Source organism: Aspergillus campestris (assembly GCF_002847485.1).
Source record: "Aspergillus campestris IBT 28561 chromosome Unknown P168scaffold_1, whole genome shotgun sequence".
Taxonomy (NCBI): Eukaryota; Fungi; Ascomycota; class Eurotiomycetes; order Eurotiales; family Aspergillaceae; genus Aspergillus; species Aspergillus campestris.
In genome coordinates this window covers 4145641-4170373 of record NW_020194336.1, presented here as the reverse complement: position 1 = coordinate 4170373, position 24733 = coordinate 4145641, and the positions used below count along the sequence as shown (strand labels likewise).

General features: G+C 52.1%; 11 protein-coding genes across 11 annotated transcripts; 2 read left to right on the top strand and 9 right to left on the bottom strand.

The window, feature by feature from the left end:
* Positions 1-218: 218 nt before the first annotated feature.
* P168DRAFT_287230 (uncharacterized protein) lies at positions 219-1369 on the bottom strand. Its single transcript, XM_024836530.1, has one exon. The coding sequence runs from the start codon at positions 1320-1322 to the stop codon at positions 405-407; it is 918 nt and encodes a 305-aa protein (XP_024697747.1). The 5' UTR covers positions 1323-1369; the 3' UTR covers positions 219-404.
* Positions 1370-2038: 669 nt separating this feature from the next.
* On the bottom strand, positions 2039-3992 carry P168DRAFT_278659 (multicopper oxidase; the record flags this gene model as incomplete). Its single annotated transcript, XM_024835702.1, has 4 exons — positions 2039-2503; positions 2566-3094; positions 3156-3630; positions 3716-3992. The coding sequence occupies 4 exons, from the start codon at positions 3990-3992 to the stop codon at positions 2039-2041; spliced, it is 1746 nt and encodes a 581-aa protein (XP_024697746.1).
* Positions 3993-5177: 1185 nt separating this feature from the next.
* Positions 5178-6485, bottom strand: P168DRAFT_315179 (uncharacterized protein; the record flags this gene model as incomplete). Its single annotated transcript, XM_024839874.1, has 3 exons — positions 5178-5405; positions 5480-6331; positions 6453-6485. The coding sequence occupies 3 exons, from the start codon at positions 6483-6485 to the stop codon at positions 5178-5180; spliced, it is 1113 nt and encodes a 370-aa protein (XP_024697745.1).
* A 619-nt stretch (positions 6486-7104) lies between these two features.
* On the bottom strand, positions 7105-9042 carry P168DRAFT_315178 (uncharacterized protein; the record flags this gene model as incomplete). The annotated part of the gene is made up of 4 exons (XM_024839873.1): positions 7105-7269; positions 7332-8668; positions 8728-8823; positions 8940-9042. The coding sequence occupies 4 exons, from the start codon at positions 9040-9042 to the stop codon at positions 7105-7107; spliced, it is 1701 nt and encodes a 566-aa protein (XP_024697744.1).
* A 1862-nt stretch (positions 9043-10904) lies between these two features.
* P168DRAFT_287227 (uncharacterized protein) lies at positions 10905-12066 on the bottom strand. Its single transcript, XM_024836529.1, has 2 exons — positions 11690-12066; positions 10905-11599 (listed from the first exon to the last, which is right to left on the bottom strand). Exons 1-2 carry the CDS (start codon positions 11808-11810, stop codon positions 10959-10961), a joined length of 762 nt encoding a protein of 253 aa, XP_024697743.1. The 5' UTR covers positions 11811-12066; the 3' UTR covers positions 10905-10958.
* A 219-nt stretch (positions 12067-12285) lies between these two features.
* On the bottom strand, positions 12286-14512 carry P168DRAFT_308796 (putative FAD monooxygenase; the record flags this gene model as incomplete). The annotated part of the gene is made up of 4 exons (XM_024839237.1): positions 12286-12971; positions 13020-13256; positions 13308-14319; positions 14375-14512. The coding sequence occupies 4 exons, from the start codon at positions 14510-14512 to the stop codon at positions 12286-12288; spliced, it is 2073 nt and encodes a 690-aa protein (XP_024697742.1).
* Positions 14513-16761: 2249 nt separating this feature from the next.
* On the top strand, positions 16762-18440 carry P168DRAFT_294849 (flavin-containing monooxygenase; the record flags this gene model as incomplete). The annotated part of the gene is made up of 2 exons (XM_024837985.1): positions 16762-18255; positions 18312-18440. The coding sequence occupies 2 exons, from the start codon at positions 16762-16764 to the stop codon at positions 18438-18440; spliced, it is 1623 nt and encodes a 540-aa protein (XP_024697741.1).
* A 919-nt stretch (positions 18441-19359) lies between these two features.
* On the bottom strand, positions 19360-20103 carry P168DRAFT_324166 (uncharacterized protein; the record flags this gene model as incomplete). Its single annotated transcript, XM_024840793.1, has 2 exons — positions 19835-20103; positions 19360-19767 (listed from the first exon to the last, which is right to left on the bottom strand). The coding sequence occupies exons 1-2, from the start codon at positions 19961-19963 to the stop codon at positions 19360-19362; spliced, it is 537 nt and encodes a 178-aa protein (XP_024697740.1). The 5' UTR covers positions 19964-20103.
* Positions 20104-20384: 281 nt separating this feature from the next.
* On the top strand, positions 20385-21354 carry P168DRAFT_324165 (nucleotide diphosphatase). Its single transcript, XM_024840792.1, has one exon. The coding sequence runs from the start codon at positions 20500-20502 to the stop codon at positions 21346-21348; it is 849 nt and encodes a 282-aa protein (XP_024697739.1). The 5' UTR covers positions 20385-20499; the 3' UTR covers positions 21349-21354.
* Positions 21355-21412: 58 nt separating this feature from the next.
* Positions 21413-22313, bottom strand: P168DRAFT_287224 (CybS family protein). The gene is made up of 4 exons (XM_024836528.1): positions 22240-22313; positions 22150-22167; positions 21965-22031; positions 21413-21894 (listed from the first exon to the last, which is right to left on the bottom strand). Exons 1-4 carry the CDS (start codon positions 22289-22291, stop codon positions 21609-21611), a joined length of 423 nt encoding a protein of 140 aa, XP_024697738.1. The 5' UTR covers positions 22292-22313; the 3' UTR covers positions 21413-21608.
* Positions 22314-22771: 458 nt separating this feature from the next.
* P168DRAFT_278651 (MDR family NADP-dependent oxidoreductase) lies at positions 22772-23803 on the bottom strand (the record flags this gene model as incomplete). The annotated part of the gene is made up of 1 exon (XM_024835701.1): positions 22772-23803. One exon carries the CDS (start codon positions 23801-23803, stop codon positions 22772-22774), a length of 1032 nt encoding a protein of 343 aa, XP_024697737.1.
* Between the last annotated feature and the right edge of the window lie 930 nt (positions 23804-24733).

The window sequence follows — 24733 nt, the reverse complement described above, 5'->3', positions numbered from 1 at the left end:
AAACTCTATCTTCTTTCTCCCTTCATTGTCCAAATGGATAGAGAGTAATTGACTGGAGGCATAGATTGTCAATCGTGAAGATCGTTCCCTCCCCGACCACGGTTCGCACCAGCCACCGTCGATTCGGTCCCAGACTGTTGGGTTTCCCCTTAATATAGATTAATCTATTATGGAGTTCTCTGTTAGACCATTCAACAGATACACAATCAGATCCACGGATTGATGTCAACTATTCAATTTCCCCTGATTAAATTCCTATTGATCAAACCTGGTTGAGATCCACCAACACCATCTGTAATTATTCCAAAAACCAACCAAAACACCCAAATCAAATCCACCATAAAACCAAATAAACAAATCAAAATAAACCAAAAAGACCATCATAAATCAAATGAATTAAAAAACTACCAAACCTCTCGCTGATCAAACTTCCGATTAACCGCTCCCAGCACACACTTCAGAATCCCCTCCGCACTGAGCGTCCCCCCAGACCGACCTCCCCCCCGCCAAGGCACCGTATCCACAATATCCCTCAGCCGATCCTGCTTCGACAGCCGCACAAGATCATCATCCAGCGCCTGCAGATACAGCCTCGCCGCTTTATCATCCCCCACCTGGAAGAACTGCACGCCCACCTGCCACGGCACAGCCGCGCAAGCATCCAGCCGCCTCGCCGCATCTATAAGCACGCTCTCCGCATCGTCGGTGAACTCCCCGTCCGTGATGGCGATGATATTCAGCGGCTTGACGCGCTGCGTGTCGGACTCGACGCGGCGCAGGTAAGGCCGGAGCAGGTCGTGCAGGCGGGTTCCGAAGGGCGTGAGGCCTTGCGGGTGCACGCTGTGGAAGATCTCGCGCACGTCGTCGGCGGTCGTGATGTTCGTGTAGCCGCCGGCGGGGTTGTTGCGGTTGGAGCGCCGGTGGTTGAGGAAGTAGATGTCGATGCCGTCTTGGTCGTGGTGGGTGCAGATTGGGGCGATGGTCGCGATGGCGGATTCGGCTTCTTTCCAGCGGGAGCCGGCCATGCTGCTGCTGTCGTCGACGATGAAGACGGTGTCGAATTCGGAGAGGAAGGCGTAGGGCGAGTGGTCTGTTGTTGTTGTGGGTGGGGGGGAGGATACGGTCGTGGTGTAGGCTGGGGGGGACCATGGGCTGGGGGCATTTTGAGGGGTGCTATTGTTTACTTTGGTGGTGGAGGAGATGGGTTGGCTTCTTGAGGTGTTTGCTGTGGTGTTGGGGGTGTAGTGTTGCTGATGTTCTGCTCGATTGGTCTTGGACTTGGACCGCGAGAAGGGGTGAGAGAGGAACTTGCAGAACGACATGGTGAAGAGATGGTATAATTCCGATATCACGATAGCATGATAGCACGATGTAACGCGATGCCTCTAGGAACAGCCCGTCGTCTTATATATATAGTATACCGAATCCCTACGTATGTACGACGTATGCGTTCCACAAACCCAATCACACAAACAAGGCCGAGCAACAAACAAAGCCTCCTTGTCAACCTTGGTAGAATTCTACATATCCGGCGGAGTTGCACAATCCACAGCCTGTATCTGAATATCGCCCATTCAATCTGTGGAGTTAACCCGTATGTTGTACAATCACCGGGTTATGTGGACAAGGCTGAGGCCACATGATAGTGAATACTCTGGAACCGGACCGGGCGTGATGGCGCAGTTGATGTGGTGAACCTAAGGGGTAAGGCAGATTCAACACTGCCTCGCCGGCTGCGGGGGAACTAGGGTTTGTGGTCGGCCAGAGCATTTGGTATATGTCGTAATGATGATAAAATCATTAACAAATGGAAAACAAAAAGATTGACTGAATGAAATGAATGAATAGAATAAAAACTCAGATGTAATAGAATCAAAACAAGAAAGAAAAGGTATCGGTAGTACTGTAACTAATAGCATCTCGATCATTTACCCAACATGAAACCAACGCTTATGCCAATAATTGCACCCCACTTGCGGCTCTGAAAATGAAATGTAAACAAGCTCTACTCTATAGATCAATCATCTCCACCAACAATCTACAAAGCCTCCACCTCCCGATACTCCTCCGGAATCTCCGGCCACTCGTCCACCCCATCCAGCAGCACCACTCCCATCCCCCCAGTCAGATGCACCTGGATATGACAGTGTAGCAAGAACGCCCCAGGATTAACCACGTGGTACCGAATGGCCATCCACGTCGGCCCCGTCGCCGCCGGCGGCGTAGTGGCCGTATCGCGGATCTGCGGCGTCTTGAGGTTGAAGTCCCCCGGGCGGTGGCGCACGGCGTCCGCAACAGACGTGTAGTTCCACTCGCCGTCGCCGGCGCCGATAACGAAGAACTTGTTGGAGTGTTTGTGGAAGGGGTGGGGTGGCTGGAGGGGCCGCACGGCCGCGAAGACCAGGTCGACCCAGGTGCCGTTTTGGGTGGAGATGGTTAGGTCTTTGGGGCCAGAGTCAGGGTGGAAGAGGAGCGGGTGTCGTGCTCGAGGGAGAGTGGGAGGCTTGATTCCGAGTCGCCTAGATACCACCGGTATGAGGCTTTGTAGTGGTCCATCTTGAGTACGTGCGTTTGGGCCACGTCTTGGCTGGGGACCTCTACGGGGAAAGGTACGAGCTTGTTGTCGTTTAGGACGGTATGCTTGCCAAGGGGCACGCCGGTGATGTCGATGGAAGGGGTTGAGGCGCGCCGTGGGTTTTTGGGAGGGCTAGTATAGGACATCACGGCTGTGGAGTTGATGATCTGGTTGATGCCTTGGTTGGCTACGCGGATGGTGTAATCCCCTGCTGGCTTGTCGAGCGCGACGAGCACCGAGTAGCGGTTGCCGTTGGCGATGATGAGGGAGTCGGCTTTTGCCGGTTCGACGTACCGGCCGTCTACTGCGTAGATCCACATGGGATGCTCGTCAATCGAGAAGACAGTCATGGCCAGCCCGGCTGCGCCGATCAGATCGTAGCTGACATATTTGTCGAAGGGCTGGACGGACACCCTCTCATGCGCTCCTTGGGACGGGACGCAGCCTGACCAGAAGGAGGATGGCACATCAGTGAGGTTGTGGGGATAGTCCCCTTGCACAAGAGTCGGAGGCATGCACCTGATTAAAAGTCAGTGTTCGTTCTGCTTTCAGAACTAGTAGTCTACAGAATAACCCATACCCTATGTCCGACAGGCTCTGTTTGCCCAGAATCATCCGGTGCTCGGGCGTAGTGGCCTCGTCCAGCGCCTTCTCGCCTAGGCAATTCACGGAGCCCTTGCCGTTGATCAGGAGTGCATTGACACAGTATGCTTCGAGCCCAGTTTCTTTCTGGACGCGCCACATCTCTTCAGAGGTCACCTGGCGCCAGTCCGATAGAATGATCGGACGGGTCTGGTCCTCGGCTTTGCGCATGGCGCGCAGGTCGTTCTCGTCGTCGGCAATGAGCTTGAACGGCCGTTTGATGGTATCGTCGGGCCGAATATAGATCGCTCCATACAATCCGTCTTCGACTTGACCTCGACTGTGAGCGTGGTAGAAATAACTGCCGTATTCCGTAGCGCGCCATTTGTAAAGGAACTGTCCACCTGGCGGGATGGGTTTCTGCGACAATCCAGGCACGCCATCCGACCAGGGTGTGCCGGTTTGGGAGATCCCTACGTATCCGCATTAGAGAGAATGTGATTTCACGACAAAAGTGTGTGTGTCTGTGTGTGAGAGAGAGAGAGAGAGATTGCGTACCATGGAAATGGACAGCACTAGCCACAGGAAGCTTATTCGTGACGAGAAATTCCACATTGTCGCCCTGACACAACTGCAGTGCGGGCGCTGGAAATTGGCCATTGGTGAGGATCATCTTCCGGGGGGCGCCTGTCGCGGACCATTCTTCCCAGGTAAGGGTGATCTCGAAGCGCACAGCCTTGTTTGATTGCGCGATCGGTTGATCAAGACCCTGCGCGTTGGCAACCCCGCACAAAAGCAGCCAAAGCAAAGACAAAAAGGAGTGAAATGGCGCCATGTTGTAGAAGCAGGTGCTGCCGTGTCGAATGAACAGGGAGACGGACGAGGAACGGCATTGGGGATACAATCTTCAAAAGACTGATCTGATCGGGCGGCGATGGAAACAGTAGACTATATAAGCACGATCCACTAACCTATTGACAAGGCTTGTCCGCAATCGCAATTCTAAATAAAGAGCGTAAACAAGAAGCCTCGTCCCCACCCCTGCAGCAATATGTGTGATACGAGTACATCGTGCATGAGACGGCCGACCCATCTGTTGGATCTCCCTTTTCAATTGCCCTTATCCAGACTCACTGGCTAGATCATGCACTGGGGGCCTGATGATGTTGTTTGGAATGTAAAGGCTCGCAGGGAGACATTTGAGGCTGCAGGAATGGCGCTGCCGACGGTGATTGATCCACGTTGACGGAAGGCAGGTAGTGCATCATGTGGATCTGCCCGCCTCTTTTCAAATCTATCCAGTCAATGAAGGGCATTATCGAAGGTTTTGTGTTTAGGTTTGTTTATAGAGAAATAGAAACGGGATTGTTCGGAGAATAGAAAAGGGGTGATGGATCACAGAATCAACCTGAAATGGCTGGGCCGCACCGATCCACGTGTTTTTGGTAGCCCTAGATTTATCAGTTGCAGAATACGATCCGGCAAAATTTCCTAGGCGAACCAGAACGAGAGCCTAGAGGACTATAAGTTTGCCTGAGAAGCTCTAGTATAGTAAACTGATAGACTTTCAATCTTCCTGTACGTCATATTTCTGGCTGACTCCTGAACATTTTCAGACTCCTGCGTCATGAATATTGCCCTACCGATTTTGGGCCACTATAATCTCACCACCCTTAACATCCAAGTACCAAGAGAGCGCATGCCTACTTGAAATGAATCTGAAAGATGATTTTTTCTCAGTGTAGAAATAATAGACACAAGAATATTGAATTGATTTGATGATGAAAAGTTCCGCTAGAATGGAGAGCGATAATGTTGACTAAAACAATAGCAAGAGGGATAATAACAACGACCACCTCTGCTTGTGAAATGTGGGGGAAAAAAGGAAAGAAAGAAACCATCAATAACAGAGGGAACACCGGAAGCAAAAATAAGATGAGAATAGGTAAAAAAGAAAGAAAGAACAGGAAGAAATGGGGTGATAAATAGGGGAAGAAGCGTAAAAGCATATCCAACCAACTCAGCCATGGACAATGAACGGATACACCAGCTTCTTCTTCACCTTCTCCTCAGTAGGCACAAACACAGGAGCGTCAGCACGGAGAGCACCGCTCGAAAGCTGACAGGCTTCGTGGCGTTGGAGGCGGCTGTCAATGTGGTGAAGCTGGGAGGCAGAAGGTCCGAATAAGCTCATCTCCTCGTCGAGAGGGCGTCTGTGGTGTTCTGTAGAAGGGGCCCGAGGGTACTCCTGCTTAAAGTATCTGTTAGTGGTGCTGAAATTGTCTTCATTGGTCATTAGAGATCTATGTAGAGAACACGCACCGTCTGCATTCTAGGGGATGGATAGCCGTGGGTAGCCGCCCTTTCCATGTCCATTAGATATTGCTGTTGCTGTTGCTGTTGCTGAAGCTGGAGCTGGTACTGCTGACGCTGGTGGTACTGCTGTTGATGTTGGTAATTCTGATGCTGCTGGTAATTCTGATGCTGCTGGTAGTGCTGTTGCTGGGGGCAATGCGGATGCTGCTGATAATGGGGTGGCTGTTGAAGATGCGGCTGCTGTTGATACTGCGGCAACTGCATGTCCTGAAATGGATACATAGATCCAATTTCACCACCCCCAAAACCGCTAGCAGAAAACACCATTTGCGTTGGGGAGGGCCGACTAACACCAGGACCTGCGCTGCAATCAGGGTATCCCATCATTCCGAACGGCGCAGGACTACCAACCCCGCTACCATGACGAGACCAGTTCGCACCCGCATCGACACCCGCTCCCATAGCATAACGAGGAGCATAATCTGAGAAACCCCGACGGGGAGGCATCTGCTTATCAAAGCCACGGTTGTGACCATTTGAACGAGGATAGCGGCCCCCGTTACGACCCGGGTTGGAATGTGATTTCATCTGGGGACGCGGATTGGGATTAGGCCTGTTTTTGGGAAGAGGAAGTCCTGGAGGTAGCGGCCAGCCCTGTCTAGCCGGAAGAGCATGCACGGACGACGAAGACGACGATAGTCTTGACGCTGATCTCGATATCGATTCTGAACTAGGGGGCTCCATTCTGGGAGGCTCGTCGCAGGGTGGTCCCGTAGGTTGGCCGAGGAGATAGGGAGGGCCATCGTCAGGGAGAGGCTCGTTGATGGTGGAATTGGAGGTGCGTTTCTTGAGGCTTTCCTGCAGTAGATTTGGTAGTGGTCAGTTTGCCATACTCTTTCTTCCTGTTTGTTTTTGTTTTGTCCTCTGGAACTGCTTGATGCGCATGTCTCAGGCATTCTCAGGCTTTGGGGATAGATACCTTGCCCTTTCGCGACTTCTGAAATTTCCCCATTTTGAAAATATGTCTTGTGTTTGCTTAAAATAAAGAGTAAATGTAAAGGAAGTAAGATAGGAGCAAGTAGAGATACAGACAAAATCCCTGTATAGGGCTGAGAAGAAGATGGACCACTACTCCATCCTTGTTGCGCAAAGGACTTGAAATCTCTGCTTGATGAGTGAGACGCGTATGTAAGTAGCTCACAGCAAGATCAAAACAAGACTGAAAATTTTCATGGATTTTTCATGTCAGTGTAAACAGTATCCATCGCTTAGTCGTGCATCAGTGATTCACTCAACCACTGTGGCGGATGGCTTCTTTGTGAGTGAATCATTTTGAAGCGAGTTATCTGTGTAGAAGCGTTAAGAACAGAAAGAAGTCCCAAATAAAACATAGGGGATTTAGGATTCAATGTGGTTTGTCAATCAGGAGTTTTGGAAGGTGTAAGGGGGACCTCTGAGAATTTGATATCCAAGGATTTTTCTACCAAAACGCCTGACATAGCACATAGGAAGATTCTTGGAATGGCATTCCAATTTTATTGCAGTTTTCGTAATCATACATGACTTTGTTTTCTTATCATTATTCTTCTTTTCCCTAGACAACCTCCTCTCCCCCTCAGGCCCAGGCCCGCTTACTGCTGGTTCAGCTGGGCCTGGGCCTGGGCAAGCTGCTCGCGAAGGACAGCGCCGGCCTCCTCCTTCTTTTCCTCCTTCTTCCTTGCCTGCTCTTCAGCCTCGGCCGCCTCCCTCTCCCCCGCCTGGTAGTCGCTCAGCTGCTGCTGGAGCGACAAGGCTAACTACACACAAACAAGCGTCAGTCAATATACAAATGTAGGAGATAGTGTAGTAAAGTCCTTACCTGGAGGAATTGCTTCCTCCTGCCCGCCGTCGTCTCGTCACGGGCGCGAGCGCACACCTTATCGATGCACGCTCGCGCGCCCTCAACCCCTTTGCCGTCGGCCTGGGCCGGTCTCACCGAGCGGGGGCCGCCCGGAGAGACCGTCATCCCAGACCGACGGTACGCCCGAGGGTGCTGCGGGCTTCCAGTGGAAGTGAGCGCAGATTGCACCCTGCGGACTCGGGGGTCGGGGGCGCCGGTGGGCTGGACGAGAGTGTCCATAGATCGCACCGACCCACGACCAGGCGACGGCGCCGACGGCGGAGTCTGGCGTGCCGAGGCCGAAGGGTAGGCGTCTTCTTTCTTGCCCTTGGCCTTGAACATGCTGCGGAAGCCACCCAGGACCCGGCTGCCTCTTGAGGGACTCTTGGCCCGCTCAGGCCCCCCCGGCACGATGTCGTCAAAGGTGACCTTGCGTGCGCCAGCATCGCTGAGGCCAGGGAGGGGACTGGATGGCTTTGCAAGCGTGGGAAGATTGGTCATCGCACCGAGAGATGACTTGCGTGGAGGGTGGGGGCTGGAAGGCGAGCCGCTAATGTGGCGGAAGACGCTTTGCTCGGGGATGGTAGCAATGGGGGCCACAGGGGTAGACTGTTCGGTGCTCGGAGGAGTGGTGGCTTCGGTTGGTTTGCGGGTACCCTGTGCGCTGATTTTCGGATCCTTAGTGAGCATTTCGAAAGTAATTTGCGGCCGACTGAAGTTGCGCGGTTTGGGAGTGCTTTCATTGCTACTCTGTGTATTCTGGGATGCCGATGTGGTGCTTTGCGGGTTTGGTTGCTGGGATGCTGCGCCGCTGGGTTCAGGCAGATCCACATATCTGATTCTGGCTGGGCTGGATCTCTGAGTGATCGATGAAGGAGACCGGGCTGAATCGTTGGCCATTTTGGCCGCGGAGGAGAGACGCGGACGGGTGCGATACTCACCAGTGAAGATGGTTCTCACCGGCTTGACTTCGTCGTCCGAGCCAAAATCCCAACTATCGACCGACGACGAAGAGTCGGATAGCGGATGCACAAGCTCTTTGGTTCTTCCCTGGGTAGCTTCAGACTCGGAGACGCTTCTCTTGGTGATGGGGATACGGGATCCAGAGGCGTAAGGTTTGTAAGGGATATTAGCTCCGCTGGCAGGGCTTTTGGACGCTCCTCTCTCAAGAGTGTCGACCATTCCGGTGACACTGCGTCTACGTATGGCAACAGGAATTGCACTGCGGCTGTCTGGAGTAGATCGAGCACCGCCCAGCGGAGTAGCTACGCGCCATTTGTCAGTCGCCTTGGAGACATCGCCAATTTGGGTGTTTTCTGTTTCCTAGTTAGCCGAGTTCTTACATAGAGACAAGGCAAGGCGTGTGGGTTATTACCGTCATCTTTGTGAGCCATGGCCAGTGGCTGCTCCATGGGAGACGTTTCGGCGTAAGCGAATGGGTAAGGCAAGTCTTTGTCAAGGCCTGAATGCTCTATAAAGCTATTAGCACTCGAAGAGTCAGACACGGGAACTTGGGTCATGATTCCAGCGAGGACGCCTGGAGGGGCTAGAACTCCTACAGACTGGGACGTAAGAAGAAAGGCTCACCTGAAAGAGAGGCTTTGGTACGACGGTCATCGGTCTGATGTCCTTCAGGACCTTTGACATCCACAAAAGGATCGAGAGTCGCAGGAGACTGGTTAGCGGGCATTTTGTAGTACGAAGGGGTAATCGTGATCTCTGATGAGTTGGAAGACAGAATATCTAGTTGATTTTCGTCGGAAGTGGGATCTACTTCAAGAAGGTGTTGAGGAAGAGGAGAAGAGTCAGAAGGTGGGAAATAAATAAGAGGACCTCTGTGAGACGAATTGGTGAATGAATCCGCCGTGGACGATTTGTCGTTCATTTCCTCAGGGGAAATATTCTGGTAGTCACGCGAAAACGCGCCCACTTCTTCTTGAGGCAGTGAACGGAAATGACTAGTGGTTTCTTCATTATCATAATTCACCCAAGCAGCAAAGCGGGTCTGTGGGCTTCCTTGCTCGGCGACGATGTCAGAGCCTGGTGAGAAGATACCAGTAGATGGGCTTCCAATGCAGGAATGACCTTCACTGTTTTGGAGGAGCACAGATCGGCTCTACATCAAGTAAGTAAAAGCTCAAAACCGAATAAGGATTAGATTGCTAACATACGCTTGTAGTTGATTGGGGTCTTTTAGCCCTGGACAGACCAAGATAGGATGGAATGCCTTTAGATGTTCGACGAATTCCTAGAGTGTGCTAGATGAATCACCTTGTTAGTATCCCGTTATACGTGGAGTATGTCTAAGAGATCCACATACCTTGACATCTGGAACTTGCTTAGAGGTCTCCTCTTGACTCTCCTTCTCGTGACCACCGACGCGTTGCAACATTTGAACCGGTGTGATATTGGCAACCACATGTGTCAACGTCTTCTTAACCTTGGAGCTGGGCTCCTTGATCGAGTTGCGTATTCTATTTCCTATTCCTTCATGCTTGGCAGCAGCTTCGGAGGCCCCAACTCGACTTGGTATGTATCCTGATGCAGCAGGTGGTATTCCTTTTGGGATTGGAGGTGCTTTGCGTGGTGATTCAAATGCCCCTGCTGATGTTTCCCAGGGACGTTGTGGTGTTGTCTGAGGGTACTTATTAGGTTGGTTATCTTGAGACCCATGTCTATGGAGAGGCCCATTTTCTGGGAGCGGCCAAGATGGTTGCACAGATTCTGGAGGTCCAACAGCTCTGGGTATTTTGGAGGTCTTGGGGGAAGGGGCATGGTGGCTTGCAGACGTTGTCTTCTGTGACACTTGCTCCACTGTTTTCCTCTGAGCAGATGGAATGCCTGATCTGAGAAAGAGCTCCAAGGTACGCACGCTTTCGGCACAGTCCATATTGAAGATTATCGCAGCAGACCCTAAGAGTCAGTGTTGTCCCCGGCGAGGTTGAAGAAAACTTGCTATCCCAAGCATTCAAAGAGGACACCAACAATTTCCCCGAGTAGAGACCAAACCAACAACGTGGAGAGACACCAACCGTGTATTTTAGAGACACGAAGTGCTTTTGTGCTCTAGAATGTGTGAAAACAGGCACGTGTGTATAGGGTGTCCTTCTAAAAGATCTGATACAGGTAGGATGGCGAGAAAAGGATGAAAGATGGTGAGACTCCAAAGATATTTGATGGAAAGGAAGAGAAGACTGACTGGAATTCTTTGTGAGAGACAGACTACAGTACTTATACTCATCTTCTGGATACAAACATGCATCTAAGCGAGCGATCCCATATTGGGAAATCTGAAGCTGGTGAAATAGCGCACGTGCCCTATGTGCTGCTTTGTGAAGACGGTGATAAGAATACCTACTATCACGGATTAGGCACAGCATTCATGAAAGCCAAGCGTGTATATCTGGTGAGTATGGTTCACAATGATATTCATGATAATGGGCAAGGACCTCTTCTGAATCTTTCTAGCATGATACTATTTAAATCCCAACAACATTACACATTCCAGGTGTACATACGTCGTTTTGCAAGAATTATCATGAAATCAGACATGTTGTTTTATGGCTGTATTAGATTCAAACTGAATGTATTATCTGAACATTATGATTACTTGCGCTTTTGAGAAGAGCTGCCCTCAAGACTGGTACGTCCGCGCTTTCTTTTCCCTGCCGGCTGAATGGCATCTCCAGATCCATCGGTCGACCACTCGCTTACCTCCCATTCAAAGGTGGTAGACCGGTCATCGCTAGCACCAACTCCGTGCCTAGATTTCATCAACCGACCCAGTTGGCTTCCCTCAATCATCTCCTCAAACCAGGGAATCCCACCCACCGTGCCCTGTCGGAAACTGCGCGTGAGACCTTGTTCATTCCCACCAGAGGAAGTGATGGCGTTGGCAGTAGTCGAGCGAGATGGGATCACCTCAACGTTACCGGTTTCCTCTTCCTCTTCACCCGATGCCTCGGGAAGCAGATCGAGATCTTCTAACGTTCGCTGGTCCTTCCCAGACAGACTGCCCAGTGTCACCGACATGAAGTCTGCATCCTCCCGGGGGTCTTCGCTCCAGTGCGTAAGTGGGCTACCGCAGAATCCACAGAAGACACGCTGGGTTTGTGGTGCATGGAGGGGAGTGTAAATCCGCCGGATGCTGCTATGTGTTTCGTCGGGGAAGAACGATTCGGTGTGCGATTGGTACCAGCTCAAGGGGACTCGCAACCATGCCGTCAAAGGACTTCCTTGGAATCTCCCTAGTCAAATAGAAGAACAACAAGTCAGTTTGGAGTGTCTATCTCATCATGGAGTTCGCATGTGGTATCAGAAATCCAATCAAAACGTACGGTTGTCCCGGCTGTCGTCGAAGTATATCTGGGCGTGATGGGTCACATCTTCGGGGATGTTGATCGTATATTGGTTACGACCACAGAAACAAGAGCCATGCAAAGGGTCAAGGGTATCCATCTTGGGGGTGATTTGAGTCGTCCAGTGTCCGAGAAGCAGCGATGTCGATCACAACGGTGTGGTCTTGGGTCTGAGTTTGTACTAGGAGTATGAGGTCATAGATCGCTCCCATCAATTCAATTGACGGTTGGTCCTTCAAGCACTAAAGGCGAAAAACTAGTGGGCATATAGTCAAGTATCTCGCATGTCGATATTTCCTCAATGCCGCAGTCAATTGTTCGGAAAAGGCAGAAATCGAAGGGAGAAATGATGATAACTACAGAGTTGCAGCAGGTCGATGACGTCGCATCCACCGAACTACTCCGTGGTCGGAACCCGCATTGGCATAACTGACAGCATAAACTGCTTAGTAATTATACAAGCATAAATTGTTTACTTCAATCACTTCACCCTCCAGGCTTCATCCACGGTTCAATTGCAAATCATCCAAGTTGATTCCTTGAAGAATAATCACTCTTCTCTAGACTATGATCCACTAGTCCACCTTCACCTCTGCCAATATAGATGACAGTTCTCCATTTCCAGTCTCTCCAGCCAGTTGGGGTGTCATGAATGTGTCAAAAAATCGAGACATCTCGGCATAGTCATCCACCTCCCCGACCCAACTCACATACTGATCCGGTCGAATAATCATGCTGGCTCCATGGTCTGGGTTGATACCATAGTTGACATAAATATGGCCGTGTCCCTCGTGGTAGGACTGGTCATCGACAAACACCTTCCAATAATCCCAGCCTGATTCCTTGTCGTACGGGTGAAATGCCTCCGGGAGATCGAGGAGCTCGACTGCTGTTCGTGGCCCAGCATGGACAGTCAGAACTTCGATCAGGCTGTCAATCGGTTGCCCCGTTGGTGTATATCGACGAATAAACGAGTCTGGACCTGCTAGTTTCGCGCCGAGGTCTTGCATGCGCTCCATATTTCGGGGAGTGGTGAGTTCGCCAGGAAAGACAATCACTCGCCAGCGTCCGTTGCTCTTCAACAGTTCCTGGAGATGCCATGGGCGGGCATCCGACTGATTGAGTACCTTAAAACTAGGAATACGCTTGCCAATGTCGATTCCTCTGGCTAGCTGCGGCTTGCTTTTCGCATAGGTCCCATCGCCTTTCCCGGATGCTTCACTCTCTTTCGCAACGATGACACTGGCACCGTAGTTGACCGCTGCAACAGTCAGTATACTGTCATAGTCGGGGAGAAAATGAGTCTCACCGATTCCGCTTGCAAATTCGTTCCCTTTCTCAAATGCACGCTTAAACTCTTCCATACTGACACCCTCCTCGTCCATGACATCCTTGGCTGGACGCCCAGAGAATAGTCTCGAAAAGCGATGGTCAAACGCAATAAGGTCTTGTGCGACTTGCCTTCGTTCGGATTCATACGTCTTGAGGATTGACCCGCTGCTGTACCCATTCACCACATGCGCGATCTTCCATCCAAGATTGAAAGCTTGTTATAGTATTAGCAAATGACCTTTCGACACCTTTGTTGCAGACTTACTATCTTGCATGCTTATGTTCATCCCCTGTCCTGCTTTAGGCGAATGGGTATGAACCGCATCTCCAGCCAGAAAGACTCGCTCCTGCAGCGAGAATGCATCCCCCACTCGTTGGCCGATTTGATATGCAGTCCACCAATCGCAGTACGAATAGTCCAGCTTATAAGGATGCATGATTTGCTGCGCGGATTTCAGAATAACCTCAGGGGTGATGTGTGACCGATCCACCTTGGCCCCGTCTTTGACATCGGTGGACTGTAGCTGGATGTAGAGTCGCACGAGCTTGTTCTCGCGCGGTATAATCATGACGCTACCAGAATTGGCGGAGTGGATGGCACACCGCTGCCGAACGTCCGGAAAATCAGTGATTGGGACGATGTCCAAGACACCCCAGATGTAGTCGGTGGAGTCCCCCTCTAGTTTGAAGCCGAGCTGGCGCCGCACCCACGAGTGCGCCCCATCGCATCCCACCATGAACTTGGCCCTGACCGTTTCCACCGGACGGGAGTGGTCTCCATTCTTTGCGGCGCGAATCAGATCATCGGTGTCGTCGGCAGCCAAATTACTTCGGAACAGCCCGTCGCTGGTAGATCGCTGGCCATCTTCGGTCTTCTGATGCTGCAGCCGCTGCTGAGGTGTGGCTTCCTCGTCAGACAAGGTACGCAGCGTCACAGCGATAGGGTAGTCCCCAAAGTCGGCCGCTTTGGCTTGGTCGAATTGGAAGGAAGTTGGTAGCACACCCCTTTCGACAACAATGTCGCTATGCTCTTTGATAGAATCGAGGAAGAACCTTTCGATACGGCCCTGATGCAGGACTACCTGTTGGAAGTGACTAATTCCTGGGATAGTATCAGGAATACGATCCGACCGCCGAATCGTACCGGTTTCATCAGGGTTCCAGAGGCAAATTTCTAGCATATGATTTGACTCGCGCCAGACACGGTGGCCGAAGTCGAAAGAATCCAGTATCTCTAGGGTGCGGCATTGCAGGCCATCAGCTTGGCCGCTGAATACCTAATTCGGTCAGAATGTAATGAAGCAAACACCATGCAATATCGAAAAGTCCCACCTTGGTACCACGCTTGTCGACAATGCGAGTCTTGATGTTGAAGCGACTTAGCCAATTTGCCAGCATGAGACCTGCTGGTCCAGCTCCGACGATGAGAACATCGGTGTGGCTCTCTTTTGTTGATTCAGGGACTGTCATAATGCTCACTTGTGCGCAACGATATGTGTCAAGGGAAAATGCGAGGGAGAATGAGAAAGTTCGTTGACGAAATCTCCCAAAGGCACCTGCCGTGTTTAAATAACACACCCCTTTGCACAGCCTAGCCAATAGTCAAATTTTCGATATAGGCGGGGGCCGTAACATACCCCAAGAGACCCCTGCATTTTCACCAAAAAGGATACGACATGGGGTCACCTAACATCGATCTGTCGGCGGAGATTCGAATATGTGGGCCGTACCGAACCCGATACTCGGACCAAACGTTCCAACCTGGGGAATTCAATGATCAATGTGACTATCTATTCTTGGATACACCCACCACTACGTTTGAAAACCGTTTACTAGCTTCCCCGAAGAAAGTTCGGGACAGGGTCCGTCGGACTTGGCTGGTATCCACTGCAGCAACCACTATGAGGAGTTGACGTCGGTCATGGTCCAATGAGACCCATTTCAATCCTGCGGGGTGGAAGATGACATGGAAGGATCAATCTGGGCTTTACTACAGTCGCTTCTGATTTGCCTGATTTCCATCCTATCTTATGGGCTATTTCACCAAATTCCTCCTTCGGAAGTAGTCAGATCTGCAGTCCTAACCGGGTAGGCTGTTTGACGCATCGCAGCATTTGGTGTACCCGCCTGTCCCTTCTTTGCCATTGTATCATGTCAAATGGCTGTGGGAGAAGATCACTCATGTTGGATTTCTACGAAAACACTAGTACTTATAGATACGATGCTCGTGCCGTATTTCCAAAACAAGTCAACAGGCTAGCGACAAGCCTTTCTCTTCTCCATCCCCGCCTGACAAAACGCCGCTCCCGTAGGAGACAATGCTCTTGATCCTTATATATGCAAAGGCCTCCCTGTCTAATACACAATGCCTCTTTTGGGCTGAGAGTTGTCGAAGAACAGTGATCGTCTACATAGGAATGATGTCCTGTCAACCACGCCCGCAGCCATCAAGGGTCCTTGTATTTGTCGGAGTAGAGGAGCTTGTGCGAAGTGCATGCAGATGATCCAAGAAGAAACACTGCGAGCACCGCACTGAACGAAGATCACCAGAAGATAACAGACCTTCTCTCCAACGTATGGGACCACGTCAGCAAGCGTCATCGCGGTTGTCCCACTCAGTTCTGGGAGTTTTTCTCAGATTTCATCGCGTCTAATGAGGCTCCGGCGCAGAAGGTCGAAGTGGCCTTGCATTGGGCTATACCATCTCGAAGAAATCTTCGTACCACACCTTAACGCCAGTTGGACATCAGATGGCGACTCTGCCCTGGGTCCTCTCAGTTAGCTGACTTTAGGGAGATTCTCAGCCGCATTTTCGACGGAGACTCCGATTTAGTTTGCTGAACGGGACCAACGCACAGCCCATGGGTGTACGGATATCGTGGAATTTCCTGTTCCGAATCGCGCCGTTGTGGCTCGAACAGTCTATCTTTGCTCGATGCAGCAGGATGAGGCTGAACGAGTGTCGAGTGGGCCGTACCCCGCCTGAAGACCCATTCAATGATCTGGTCTCATTGACGAGTAGTATACCTGATAGTCACGCATGTGGGACACGACCATGCAGATAACCATGCGGGAACAACATGGAATTTTCCGGTCTCGCTATCTACCTGCCCGCTTCGCGTCGACGGGGAATCCAATTGGAGTCAATGCCGTGGATTTAGCTGCTTTGGGAGGAGGGGAAATGGGTTGAACGAGAAAAACGACACACCACTACTCTTTCTGGACAAGGCTGCGTAGTGGTCACGCAGATGCGACATGACCATGCAGAAAACCATGCAGGGGGATCTTGGCAACGAGTAAGGAGGCTGTCAACGTACTGCTTATAGTGACTGAAATCATCATCTATAGGCTAAAATCATGAAGGATCAACAATGAACCGTTGAAACTAGTGATGACACTCTGCATCGGCGCCATCTACCATCCACTAAGCACCGGCAACCGTCAAGACCAAACTTGGAAGCTAGTCCTCCGTAGGTCTGACAGCCCACTAAATTGGTACTTTCTGCAACAGATATTATGCTGCTACCTTGGGGTATGGCTTTAAGTCTTGCTCTGGGAGTTCCTTGGAAGTGAAGTGTGCGTGACCTTGTTTCCTAGCGCGATTTATATTAGGCTGATCCCTCGGAGGCTCTGGCCATGTTAGCATGAACCGCATGTGCATTGTCCGTTCACACACACCTAACTAAACCCTTTGCCACTTACTTCTTGTCCCCCACATCATGGGCTCTCTCCCCACTGAAGATGTCCTGGACGCGCTAATCGTGGGCGCCGGCTTCGCAGGCGTCTACCAACTCAAGCGCCTGCGCGAGGAGGGCTACAAAGTGAAGCTGGTAGACAGCGCCTCAGACTATGGCGGCGTATGGTACTGGAACCGATACCCTGGGGCCGGGGTCGACAGCACCGTCCCACACTACGAGTTCTCCGACCCTACGCTGTGGAAAGAGTGGACGTGGTCGCAGCGCTTCCCCGGGAGTGCCGAGATCCGCGAGTACTTCGCATTTGTCGCGCAGAAGTGGGACCTACGGCGAGACACCGAGTTCAGCACACACATCGCCAGTGCCAAATGGCACGAGCCGAGCCTCACCTGGGTCATCAAGAGCAGTTGTGGCAAGGAGTACCGCTCCCGGTTCTTCCTCCTAAACACGGGCTTCGCGGCCAGACGATACATCCCGGACTGGAAGGGCATCGACTCGTTCCAAGGCACCTTCGTCCACCCCTCCTACTGGCCCAAGGAAGAGCCCGACCTCCGCGGCAAGAAAGTCGCTGTCATCGGCAACGGCTCCACAGGCGTGCAGATCGCGCAAGAACTCAGCCAGGTAGCGGAGGAATTCGTACTCTTCCAGCGGACGCCGAACACAGCGCTGCCCCAGAAGCAAATCAACTTCAAAGACAACGAGCACGAGCGGGTCCCCAAAGAAACCTACCCGGCCATCTACGCCGGACGCACGACCAGCTTCGGCGGCTTCGACTTCAACTTCCTCCCGCGGAACACATTCTCAGACACCCCGGAGCAGCGGCAGCAGGTATACGAGACCCTCTGGCAACACGGCGACTTCCGCTTCCACCTCGGCAACTACCAAGACCTAATGTTCTCCGCCGAAGCCAACGAAGAAGCGTACGCCTTCTGGCGCGACAAGGTGCGCGCGCGCATCCACGACCCAGCCCTCAAGGAACTGCTCGCCCCCCAGAAAAACCTCTACCACTTCGGCTGCAAGCGCATCCCGCTCGAGATCAACTACTTCGAGATGTTCAACCAGCCCAACGTATCCCTCGTCGACGTCAACGCCACCCCTATCGAGCGTCTCACCCCGCGCGGCATCCAGACCACCGAGAAGGAGTGGGAATTCGACTACATCGTGTGCGCGACGGGCTACGACTCCTTCACGGGCGGTCTGAAGCAGATTGATATCGAGGGCGCCGGCGGCGCGGACCACACCCTCGCTGGCAAGTGGAAGGCTGGCACAAAGACCTACCTCGGTATGTCGGTCTCTGGGTTCCCCAATATGTTCTTCACGTATGGGCCCCAGGCGCCGACGGCGCTGTGCAACGGGCCGACGTGCGCGGAGTCGCAGGGTGAGTTCCTCGTTAGCATGATGAATCATTTGGCGAGGGAGGGGCGCGGGAGGATTGAGGCTGGGGAGGAGGGCGAGGCTAAGTGGGGGGATGATGTGAGGAAGTTTGCGTATTCGTCCTTGTTGCCGGGGACAAAGTCGGTTAGTTTTCCCTCTTGCTCTTGGATCAAGTATTTGAGTAATGCTAACTACCACAGTGGTACATGGGCGACAATATCCCCGGGAAACCGCGCGAGCCACTTATCTACCTGGGGGGCGTGCCGAACTATTACAACTCGCTGAAGGAGTGTGCTGAGCAGGGGTATGCTGGGTTTGCGATATCGTGAATCCGTCTTCCTCTACTAGCTGCCTTTGACTGGATTATGAACCTACTATGACTTATCACTTGCTACCATATCAGTTACTGTTATTGGGTATCAGTATGGAGTTAGTGGATATGAATAAATGAATATATTGACCATATTGATGACTTTTGAAAAAGTTCATATCATACTAGCCAGAAGTCACAATGCTCTGCGCATATAATAAAGATAGTACTGAATAGACATATCGATCAACAGTGATATTGATATCCAGTACTAGTTAGGTAGATAGGTGGTAGTATAGTAGTTGATACAGACAAGCACACCTATGCGCCCAACGCCAGTGATCCCCAAACACCAGGGTAGACAGGGCAAATTGACCGTCAAACAGACAGAGACCCACGTGTCCAGCTCAGTGAACTAATTCCATCCATCTTGAATCAAGATGGAGTAAGCTGGAGCAGGCTTGGCGCGTTCTCCTCCCTTTTGGAGTACCCCGGACGAAATCATCCCCCCCATGTGATAAAAATAAACCGATCCAATCCCATCCCGGCACATCCAGTTCCAACTCCGCAACATAGATAATAAAGACAAGACGAGACAAGACTAGGACGAAAAAGAAGAGGACAAACACTGAGGTCGTCCGGAGAAGAAGGATCGGACCTCGGTTGGTTGGGGCAAATGCGCAAGTGCCGCGGTGGGCCCATCTCCATCTTTCTCCATATCGTTCTCCATCTCCATGAACCGACGCCACGGGGTGAAGCGCACAATACAACAATGTCCCCTAGGTAGATATATACCATACATAACCCATCACATCGTCAATCATAGTAGTAGTGGTGGTAGTAGAAGTAGAAAGTAATCCCTCAAGTAATTTTACTCCACTCAGAATTTAACACCCTCTTGCGAAAGAGAGCAAGAAAGAAGGAAGGGGAGGGATGAATCATGACAAGCGAAACCCATCCTCAACTCTCCCCCCACGGCCCTCAATCTCCGCAATCAAGTCCTGCCGCTCCTGCATCTGCATCTGCATGAAATCGACCGTCTTCTTGAGCACGATGCTCTCACTGCGGCCCTGGCCTTCAAGGCCCGGCACCAGCTCCGTCAGACGGTCGAAGCCCTCGCGGATGGCGGCGCGACGCTTCTGTTCCGATGCGATGTGGTTGTTTTTCTTCTCTTGCTCCGTCAGTCGCGGTTTGTCTTTCTCTTGCTGGGCGGCGGCCGCTGCTGCTGCTGCTGCGGCCGCGGCGGAGGACGAGGCGCCCTGTCTGGCGAAGGAGGCTGTGGGGGTTGTGGAGGAGGAGGGGGAGCGAGCGCTTCCGGGGAAGGGGAGTCGGAGGGGTCGGAGGAGCTGGAGGCGAGGGAGGCGATGGAGGGGGGTTGGGCGGATGGCATGGTGGATATTCTGATTATGGGACGGATATGTCAATGGCGGGTGCGATGAAGGGTTTGTTGGAGAGAGAAGACGGCTTTTGAGCAAAGGGGGCGTCGAGGAATGCGTGGTAATCGAGGTATTGCACGAGATGCGCCGGGGGAGCGATTTTCATGTGACGGAGGGGGGTTTTGTATAGGAGTTCGTCAGATGGAGAGTAGTGTCAGAGTTGCGGGGACAATCGTACGAAAGGAATGGAAAGAGTGAAAACTCAAGATGCAGTTGAATGTCAAGGAGAGAAGAGAAGAGAAGAAGAGCCAGCTTTGCAAGAAGATTGAAGAGAAGGAGAGGGAGAAACAACAATCGGCGGTGATGGATTTACTGATTACTGATTAGCGTGCGGAGAACGAGCCATATTGGACCGCCAACTGGTCTATCCACTTCCTCAATGGCCATACTCTATACTCTCGACTAGTCAACCAAACTCCGATATAATACAAACTCAAACGAGGTACAGACCATACAGATTATTCCATAATTAAGATCTAAACATAGTACTCAAGTGTAAAGATCAAGATAAACGCTTATCAAACTGCCCCCACTGACCGCTTTCACCCAATATCTCCAACTCCACTCAATCCACTTTCACTACAACAACCACAACCCAGAAAGAGAGAAAGAAGAAACCAGAAAGAACTGAGAAAGAACGAAATGGCCGACTCCAAAACCCACCTCCTCTCCTCGGACTCCTCCCCCGAGGACGAACCCCAACAACAACAACAACAGCAACTCCAACAACAGCGCGCCCCCCTCCCACGCCCCCCACCCTTCTCCCTCCCCTTCCTCACCACCCTGCGCGAAAAGCGCACCATCCTCGCCTCGCAATCCCCCCGACGCCGCCAAATCCTCTCCCTCCTCGGCCTGCCCAACCTCGAAATCATCCCATCCCACGCCGCCGAAGACCTGCCCAAAACGCTCGAGCCCTACGAGTACGTTCTCGAAACAGCCACCAAAAAGGCGCAAGCCGTCTACGAGCAGGAAATACAGCGCGCGAACACAGAAGCCGACGAGCCGGCGCTCATCCTCGCCGCTGACACAGTCGTCGTGGACGCGTCGACGGCGACGATCCTGGAGAAGCCGCGCAGCGAGGCGGAGCACATCGCGATGCTGAAGGCGTTGCGCGACGCGGGGGATTACCACCGGGTTTATACGGGGATGGCGGCTATGGCGCCGCTGGCGAGCGCGCGGCAGCCGGGGTATGTGCTTGAGACTGCTTTGGAGGAGACGAGGGTGCGGTTCGATCCGGAGGTGTCGGATGAGATGATTTTGGCGTATGTGAGGACGAGGGAGGGCGCGGATAAGGCGGGGGGGTATGGGTTGCAGGGGTTGGGGAGTGTGCTTGTGGATAGGATTGAGGGGAGTTGGGATAATGTTGTTGGGTTGCCGCTGCGGGCTGCTGTTAAGTTGATGGAGAGGGTGTTGGTTCGGGCGGATGATGATGATCGGTTGGAGCAGGAGGGGTTGGCGGGGGATAGTGAGGAGGAAGATGAGGATGAGTAATTCGTTTCTTTAGGTATTTACTTTGGATAGTGAAATGATATAGAGATGTCTATTATATGAGTAGTAGACATGTATGCCTATCATATGGAGTGATATACATGTATGCATGTCATACAGACAGCATGCATATCCACTACAAGACAAAAATAAAAAAGAACAGTTCTCACTGACCTAAAACATATACACATAGACAGAAGAAATCTCAACGAGAGAATATCAAAAAACAACACCAAACAGTCAAATCAAACAAAGGGTAATTTTTACGCCGTCCACACCCTCCGGATAGCCTCCGTCAAGCCCACATCGTTCGTCTCAAACTCATACAGCCCAACAGCGGTACCGAGGGTGAAGGCGCGCAGGAGCCAGTTGCAGGTGGTGTGCGTCTTGGGCACGCGACGGGTGGGGAAGTAGTCGATGATGGAGGCCTGGAAGCCGATGTGCGAGTGCAGGATCAGACCGGAGCAGAGGACGGCGTCCATGACGGGGTTGAGGGAGCCGGCTGCGAAGGGGGCGACGCACAGGGGGACGAGGCCGAGGGCGACCAGACTATTGTAGTCAGTATTTCTCACTTTCTTGACTTCGTTTTCGGACGCGACAGGGGTTGACGTTGACGTACCGCTCAAAGGTCCAGTGGTAGCTGCCTTCGGAGGGGTGAGTCTCGGGGATGGGAGCGGGGTCGTTCACTGAATTGATATTGGTTAATTCAGCTCAATTCAATTGATTGTTGAGACTTCTCTCTCTATCTCTCTCTTTCTTTCTCTTCGCATGCTTCAATCTCGGGATATGACGGTGTTTACATACCAGTTCCCTCCATAGATTCTACTCGCAATTAGCACACACTCTCACTCCAACCCCAATCAACACCATCCCCTCAAAGATTCAAAAACTCACGAGGCAAAGGAGGCAGAATCTGCTTCTTCGCAGAAGCATGGAATCCAACCATCTGCGACACACCGGCCGGCCGGATCGCCAGCGGGCGGGCAGCGGACAGCCGCAGAAGGGGAGACTGGCGGGCGAGGGAGGCCATGTTGACGTATCTCAATTGAGACAAAGGAGGGTATAAAATCAAGAAAGTAAGGAAAGGGGTGACTCCGCAGTGGTCCTAGACTCGCACAGGTAACGATCCAAGATGGAGAGAAGTGAAGTCGAGATGGAACCTCGGGAGTCCGACTCGGGAGTCAGCGCTTTCTCGTGCCGCTGATTGGTGGAGGGGCGATGGGACAGCCGAAAATGGCCGAGATGAGTCAGCTTTTTATTCTGTGTTTATCCTTCATTTATCCACCTTATTCTTCATCTTCATCTTCATCTACTTATTATCTACAGAGACATATCTACTACATCTACTTAGGTGAATTGTATCATATAATTTAGATTGATTCATATCGACTCATATTACCCCCTTCAAAGAGAAATAATTAAACAATTAAAACTTCAACACAGCCTTCCCCAGGTTCTTTCCATGGAAAATGCCCACCAAGCCCTCAGCAGCATTCTCAATGCCCTCCGTCTCATGGATAAGCGACTTGAAAGATCCATCCGCAATCCACTTCTGCACATTCTTCTGATGCTCCTCCGCATACTTAGGCCCCATCCCCTCATCACTGACAATAAAGCCGCGCATCGTCAACTTCTTAGTGAGCACATTCGCAATGTTCGTAATCGGATAAGGCGCCGAGTTATACTGCGAAATCATACCGCAAAGCACCACGCGGCCGAAATCGCGCAGCGCATCCAGCGCAGCGGCCATGTGCTCGCCGCCGACATTCTCATAGTAGATGTCGATCCCCTCGGGCGCCAGACGGGCCAGCGCGTCGGCGGGCTTCTCCTTCTTGTAGTTGAAGCCGCCGTCGAAGCCCAGCTCCTTCGTGATGTAGTCGAGCTTCTCGTCGGAGCCGACGCTGCCGATGACGGTCAGGCCCTCGTGCTTGGCGAGCTGGCCGACGAGCTGGCCGACGGCGCCGCTGGCGGCGGAGACGAAGAGCGTCTCGCCCTTCTTGGGCTTGCCGATCTCGTACAGGGACGAGTAGGCCGTTAGGCCGGGCATGCCGAGGGCGCCGAGGAAGACGCGGATGTCTTCGATGCCGAGCGGGTTGTCGACGGGGCGGATGCGCGCGATCTCCTCGCCGGACAGCGCGATGTATTGCTGGATGGGGACGAAGCCCAGCACCAGGTCGCCTTCTTTGTAGGACGGGTTGGCGCTGCGGAGGACTTTGAGCACGGAGGAGCTCTCGATGGGCGCATTGAGGGTGAAGGCCGGCGCGTAGGACTTGATGTGGGCGGGGCGCATGCGGCCGCGCATGTAAGGGTCGAAGCTTGTGTAGAGCGATTGCAGCACGACGCCGTTGGCGGGGGCTGGGGTGTTGGCGTCATAGCTGACGGGCTCGAGGACGAGGTGTTCCCCGGGGATGGGGTAGGTCTCGGGGACCTTCTTGAAGACGAGGGCTTGGTTGGACATTTTGTTCTTTTTCGTTCGTTGTTTCTGTCTTGAAAGAATGGTTGAATGGTTAGGTAGGGATGATGGTGGAGGGGAATAGTAGTATTTATGTAGGCCCAGTGGAGAGGAGATGATGCAAGCGGGGCGACATACAGCTAACTAAGATAACTGCAGCAGATTACCAAGCACGGTGCAATACAAACCACCGTCCCAACAACAGAAGTGGAGACACCTTCCCAAAGAGTCCCTCGCCATCCGTCACGAACGGGACCGATGCACTTTCTAGGCAAGAAGACCGTGCCGAGGAAGGAGGGGCACCGGAGGGATTTTTAATCTTAACAATCGAGCTTAGCGATCTGTTGAGAATGAGTTGTACAGGTTATTCTAAACTGTACGGAAATATCTAAGAATTTTGGGGAGTTCTACTCGGGGTTTTTGGGAGTTCTACTCGGGGTTTTTGGGAGTTCTATGACGGAGGTTTTTAGGGGTTCTACGCGGAGGCTTTTAGGGGCCATACTCGGAAGCTTTTGGGGATCTACGCGGAGGCTTTTGGGAGTCCTATGCGGAGGCTTTAGGGGTCCTACATACATAGGTGCTTTCCAGGGCTATACACAGGGACTTTCGGGGGCCCAGCTTTCGGGGGCTCTAGGTGGGGGCTTTTAGGGACGTCTACGCAGGTGCTTTACAGGGATATAAAGTAGTAAAATCCAACTACCTTATAAAATAATCTACAAGTATTCTAGCCATTCGATCAAGCGGCCGAGCGAAACGAGGATTCAAGGCTTGTTCTGTATAGGGAGGTTATACTACCTTGGCTAGCTAGTCAGTTAATAAAAAACCTGCTTCGAAATGTATGGTGTCATTGACAAGATTGATAATCTGGGGTCGGAGCCGGATTGATTAGGTTAATGATCCGTGTGGCTTGCATTATGGTTATTTAGTGGTCATGTT